The sequence below is a fragment of the Papio anubis genome, chromosome 19 (assembly GCF_008728515.1).
Source record: "Papio anubis isolate 15944 chromosome 19, Panubis1.0, whole genome shotgun sequence".
Taxonomy (NCBI): Eukaryota; Metazoa; Chordata; class Mammalia; order Primates; family Cercopithecidae; genus Papio; species Papio anubis.
In genome coordinates, this window is record NC_044994.1 from 14,595,450 (window position 1) to 14,602,074 (window position 6,625).

The 6,625-nt window shown below is 40.8% G+C and overlaps 1 protein-coding gene and 1 pseudogene across 1 annotated transcript; both read right to left on the reverse strand.

Moving 5' to 3' along the window:
• Nucleotides 1–1,196: 1,196 nt before the first annotated feature.
• Nucleotides 1,197–4,537, reverse strand: CTAGE1 (cutaneous T cell lymphoma-associated antigen 1). The gene has a single exon (XM_017951615.3). It carries the CDS (start codon nucleotides 4,433–4,435, stop codon nucleotides 2,015–2,017), a length of 2,421 nt encoding a protein of 806 aa, XP_017807104.3. The 5' UTR covers nucleotides 4,436–4,537; the 3' UTR covers nucleotides 1,197–2,014.
• Nucleotides 4,538–4,984: 447 nt separating this feature from the next.
• LOC101002684 lies at nucleotides 4,985–6,054 on the reverse strand (annotated as a pseudogene).
• Between the last annotated feature and the right edge of the window lie 571 nt (nucleotides 6,055–6,625).

Here is a 6,625-nt window from a genome sequence, read left to right on the forward strand (position 1 = left end):
ATTCATAGATAAAATTTGGTAAGAGAGTTTGAGGAAAAATTTCTGAAGGAAGACTGACTCAACATGAATTTTTATAATGGTTCACTATTTATTATTTCAACTTTCTTTTTAGTTTATTAGGTTCATCGAAAAAAATTAGTACATTCAACAAAAGCAAACATTATTTTTCTTAGTTACAAACAAGCAATGTCAGACACAAGGAATTGAAGTGACATTTTCAATCTCATTCGGGCCTATTCTGGGGGACAGGTGGCAAGGTAGACACAAAGAGATGATAATACCTGTTTCATCCTGAACCTAATGAAATGGAATGAACAATAAATTCATAAATAAAGCGAACAAATTATTTAGGAACAGTGCTCTAACTTTGGAAGTATCTAGAAATGGAAAACTCTGGAAATGGATGCCTGGCCCAACATAAAATTCCTCCAGAAAGAGTTCTGTGGATATAATACATAGACAGAAATCCAGAACAATCTCCTTAATCTTACAATCCCCACCTAACTTCCATTCTGGGAGTGAGATATGCTACCTAGTTGTGAAAATACTATATGTCTTTTCTGATTAGAAGTTCTTCCTTGATACCTTGGATAAAGAGTATTCGACAGTGAAGGAAGAAACCACTAGGCTTACCATTCTATTTTTGTCTCACTGGAAAAAAGGCAAGAGGTCTAGTATTAAAAAATCACCGGGAGTTAAATTTTTCTACTAGCAAACACGGTTTTAACAGAACAAGAGGAAAAGAGACATAAAGTCACTGAGGATAGTGATGGTTCAAGGGAAGATGGAAAATGTATAGGAGGCCCCACTGTACAATAAGGGCACATCATGTCCCAAATCCTTACTTTTCTTTTATTACATTCAAGCTGGAGTGGCATTAACTGCTGTGGGAGGCATGTGAGCCAGGATAGTTTTTAAAAGGGAGGACAGGTTGTCCCCAAAAGAAGCAATGGCTTGGTGGCCCAGCTTGCATGAAGGACTAATCCAAAATTTGAGGGCATCTCTCAGGGGACAAGACACATTTCACCCTTTAACAGAATTCCAGAGAAGAGAGCTAAATCAGAGATCAAATTCACCAATTGCAATTAAACACAATCTTAGGTTTACTCTTTCCCCTTGCCACAGCAAGAGAAAAGCAGAACATAAAACTAAAACTATTAGAGCACCAACAGAGGTAAAGGTTGGGAAAGAAATCAGGAAAAATCTATCTATATAATTCTGGGGAAAGTAAAAGGTCTGGATAGAGTTGTTTCCACCAAATAAAAATAAAACAAAAGAAATAACAATACAATTATGTAATGATAGGATGACAAACTAAGGAAGAAATTAGCATAGGGAAGACAAAGGGAAGGAAAGGGAGGGCGAAGAAACCGTTTTTGAGGAAAACAGAGGAAACAGGAATACTTTCTACTCTAAATGTTTTACACTATCAAAGTACTGAAAGAGGATATAAAATCTATAAGACAGGAGTTCCAAGATAGATCTTGGTTTAAAGTTAAATATTCTAACAGTTACATAGTATTCTACATTCCCACCTATACATATTTATATAGTTTTTATAAAATCAATTAAAATTTAAGCATAAAGTTACTTTCACATTTGTCTACAACCACAGTAAATACAGTTCTTGGCATAAAGACAATTTAAAACCTCCCCACCTGCAAGATTACATATATAAAACTCCCACCATTGTTTATATAATAGTGGATTAATCAAATTAAAAGTTATACTATCTAGAATAAAATAAAATGAAAATAAATTACTCCTAAGATTCATATTTAAATTATTCTCATTTACAAAATACTATCCTGAAAATTATAATTCCATTAAGTTTCAATCTGAACAGAAGTGTAATCACTTAAGTAACAGCAGTTACTTAAACTGAAAATGAGATCAGTCAAAATTACTTTTGAAGAGGGCAAACATGTTGTCAGGTTTCTTGCTGTGTTTCTGGATGTTCAGTAGCAGGCTCATTTGAAGTCGGACTCAACCCTGATGGAAACTCTTTCTACCTTCAGAATGTGGTGGTGGGGGGTGGAAATCCAGGTCTTGGGGGACGGTAAGGAGGAAAACCCCTCGGTGGATAGACATTTCTCATTGCAAATGGAGCACGTGGTGGACCGGGGACAACCCTTGGTGGACAATAATCTCGAGAAGCTCCAAACATGGTTCCTGGAGGAGGTGGAGGGAAAGGAGGTCCTCTTCTCATGAACGGGCCCCTTGTATCTACTGGAAACGATGGACCTCTGATTGGAGCAAGAGGTGGAGGAATAAAGCCAGGCCCAGTTGCTTCATTTTCAGTGGGAAGAGATGAATTAGGCACCTTTAAATTACCAAGATTATCTTTGGTATCATTTCTACCGGATTCCATTTCTGAAGGCACTGACCCATCCAATTTACCCAAAGAAGGTGTATTAAAACTTCTGAGTTCTGCTGGTCCAGAGCGTCTAGCAGAATTAGAATGAAATCTGTCTTGCCTTTGTGGAGGAAAAGCTGAATCAGGATATGACTGTCCCGGTGGAGGAAACACCATCCTACGGTCCTGTTCCCACAGAGGCGACAGGGGCCCAGTGCCAGAAGGAGCCCTGTGAGGACTGGTTAACCTATCACAGCTTGCTTCTCCTCTTTCATTGGTCATCTGACAGTCCAGAGGATTCTCTGGGCCTCCTGGGCCTCTTCCTCCTCCCCCTGGAAGCAAAGGTAAGCGTCTCAGTGGACCCTCCAACAAAGTCGGAGGATAGAGAAAAGCTCTCATTTCAGATGAAGGCTGACCCATTTCAGATGAAGGCCAACCCAATGGTGAGGGAGCATATGGGGAATGCTCTCTGCCAAATGCTGTATTTGGAACATCAAGTGCATGACGATCTTTTTCTAAAAGTTTTATTTTAAACTCTATATCAGTTAATTTTTGTCTGTTGTGAGCATTTTCTTTCCTCAAATCATTGAGGTTTCTTTCAGCAGTCCAAGCTGCCAACCAATTATTATGTGCTTTTTTCTTATGGAGAATACTCTTCCTTCGATAAAAATGAATAGTTCTCTCAAATTCTTCAAGATCTTTGGCTCGCTTTCTGTAGGTCTTCAGCTCTTCAGTGGCATGGCTGATTATTTCATCTGCTTTAGAAAGTTTCTCTTCTTTCTCTAACCGGCATTTTTCCTCTACTATTAATTTCCTGTAGAGTTTCGTTTCATTTTCTTGACACAATTCAGTCATTACTTTAAGTTTCTGTTGAAGTTTCTGATTCTCACTTTCAAAATGTGTGCTTTCTGACTGCAAAGATGCTTGTTCAGTCTGAAGATTTTTAATATGCTCTGTAAGCTCTTCCTTTGTTTTATCAACTTCAGATAATTGAATATAAATTTGGTTTCTTTCTCCTTCTAAGGTTTTTAAAGAAGCACATAACGTAGCAGCATGAATCAGTTTCTTCAAAGCTCCTTTTGGAGAATTATCTAAGTAAGCACCATCTTCCGATTCATTGTTCATTTCTAATTCCAAGTTATCATCAACCGTTATGTCTTCTCGAAGCATAGCAGTCTGATCTTTCATCTTTAGCAAGCGTTCAGTCAGAGTCCTGATGTGATTTTCTTTATCATTTAAAACTTGTTCTACGTGTACTTTGGAGTCTTCAAATGTTCTTTTCTGTTTAATAAGTTCACGCCCTTGTTCTTTCCATACTTCAGCTTCTTGCAAAAGCTGTTTCTGGTTTTCCTGAAGTTGATAATTTTCATTCAAAGCATCTTGTATTTCTATCTGCAGTCGTCCTTCATTCATTTGAAATCTCTTAAAAGTCATTTTGGCTTCAGCTACTTGTGATTTGAGGGATTTTGACTCATCTTCTAGTGACTGTATCCTTTTGGAAATATCTGCCATCAATTCATTTTGTTCAGAATGTTTAGATTTCTCTTCTTTTAACTCTTTTTCTAGACAGAGTATATCATGCTGAAGTTCAGAATTGAACCTGTTCAGCTTTTCACAGGTTGCCTCCAAACTTTGTGCTTCTGTTGTCGCTTTCTCAAAGCTGGCATCCTTTAAAGATGACTCTACTTCATAGCCTTCATACTCTTTTTGAACAAGGCTAAATTTTTCAAGTAGTTTACATTTTTCTTCAATTAGTCCAGAAAGTGCCAAAGCAAGCTTTTTCTCTCTTCTCACATAAAGCCGACTCGTAACTGATCTAAAACTTCTCCACAAGAAGAGAACAGCAAAAAATCCCACAACAGCTGCCCGTATCACCAATTCCCATGGAAAATCATAAGGATGAGAATCTGGTTTCATACCTTCAGGCAGTGCTACCACAACCCTGCGCAGCAACTCCAAGACTAGCCCCAAGTAGGGCTGAGGGTTAGCCTTAGGCTCCTCCATAGCACCAGAGCTGCTGTGGCGATCGCTGCAGTAACCCCGGCCACAACAAGCGGCGGAGAAGACGCAGCATTCCATCTGGAACCCGAATCCCCAACGGGCAACTGGAGCGTACCACTGCGGAGCCGGCTGCGGGGGGAGCTAGGGGACTCGGGCACACATAGGCCTCACAGACCCACATTGCCCACCCCGGCCCCCTTGTTACACTTTACATCCTGAGGAAACGCTAAAACCTGTATTTTAAAACAACACTACATGGAGAGAAAGACTTAGGTGACCCAGCATCCCAGCTATGCCCGTCCCAAGCTGACACCCTAGCTAAATGTAGCCTTGTGCATGACCCCAGGTGAGGCCAGCAGAACCTCCCAGCTGACAGAATGATAAGGAATAACAAATCATTGTTTTAAGTCACTAAACTTTGGGGTCATTTGTTATGCAGCAGTAGCTAGCTGAGATACCTGCCCCTTTATCACTTTGGTGTTTCAGTATCTGTGGTCTGAAATCATTAATTTGGGTGTTTGACTAAGATTATGCCTCATGGTAAATTCTGATAGGTAATTTTATAGCTAAAATACAAATTTTCTGATTGACCTTTGCTTCATTGAAGAGATATTTATTTAGCTCCTCCCAAATGAGACAGATTATGCTTTTTAGATTAACTTCTTCCAGGAGAGGGCTCACCTCTGCCTAGCATGATCCTCAACTGTCCCATGTACAACTGAAAAACACTAATCTCATCCCCAGAAGATCCAGGGCACTTAGAACAGTGCTGGCACATAGAGAGTGATTCTCTTACCTGTCCATCAAACTTACCTGCTCTGTGTCCATTTCTGAAACACTGGCACTCCTTCAACACGGATGATGCCTTGCCCTGCAATAAGCCATCATCTCCCGCCCATGCACATACCTTCAACTCATCTGGAAAGCTCGCTCCTGCAGCAATGGGTATCCCAACCAGCTTACAAATCAGTGCCAGGACCAGGTTGATGCATATTCTCTGGACAGTCATCTTGGAAAGGTGAATGCTAGCCACCATGTCCAGCAAATCATTTCTGATGAGGATGACGTTGACGTTGGCTGCCTCAATGGCCACATCAGTGCTGGTGCCAATGGCAATGTGCACGTCTGCCTGGGCAAAGGCCAGGGAATCATCGACCCCATTCCCCACCATGGCAACTTTCTTCCCTTCGTTCTGGAGCTCCTGAACCTTGGCCACCTTGTGCGAAGGCAACACCTCTGCAAAGACTTTGTTGATGTCAACCTGGGTGGCAATGGCTCTGGCTGTCTTCTGTTGTCCCCCGTGATCAGAACCATGTCCACACCCACGCTTTGCAGCGTGTGCACAGCCAGGGCGGCCTCCTGCTTGACAGCTTCTGTGATAGAGATCATCTTACAGAGCGTACCTCGACAAATTGCAGAAGTACCTGCTCCCTTCGCCGGCCACCATCTTCTGCCCGGATATGTATACAGTTCTTACATTTTCATTATTAAAAGGCAACATGCTGACTGCATTAAAATGTAAAGGCCTCTGACAAAACCGTTATAAGCAAAAACAAAAACAAGTGAACAGACTTGGGAAAATATATGCAACATATAAATTGACAAAGGAATAATATTCAGAATATATAAAACACTAGGCTGAATGTGGTGGCTCACCCTGTAATCCCAGCACCTTGGGAGGCCAAGGCAAGAGGATCACTTGAAGTCAGGAGTTCAAGACCAGCCTGACCAACATGGTGAATCCCTGTCTGTATTAAAATTACAAAAATTAGCCGGGTGTGGTGGTGGATGCTTGTAATCACAGCTACTCAGGAGGCTGAGGCAGGAGAGTCTCTTGAACCTGTGAGGTGGAGTTTGCAGTGAGCCGAGATTATACCACTGCACTCCAGCCTGGGCGACAGAGCAAGACTTCGTCTCAAAAGGAAAAAAAAAAAAAAAAAAAGAACTACAAATCATTAAGAAAAATATAGTTAATCGAGTAGAAACAGTAGACAAAGGTATGTATGAAGAGACAGGCAATTCTAGAGGAGGGAAATCAAATGTCCAGGGAACACATAAAATGATACTCAACCTCACTAATTAAGAAAAAGCAAATTAGAACAATGGGGTACGCATTCAACTTCTGAAAAGATGAAGTAGAAGTATTTCCCCCCATTTCTCCTGCTAAGTACAGTTAAAAAAGATGGACAGTAGATATAAAACAACATGAGAAGACTAAACAGTGCAGAGAAGAAGGCAGACCAGCTAGAGATCTCAAAATCTGAGAAA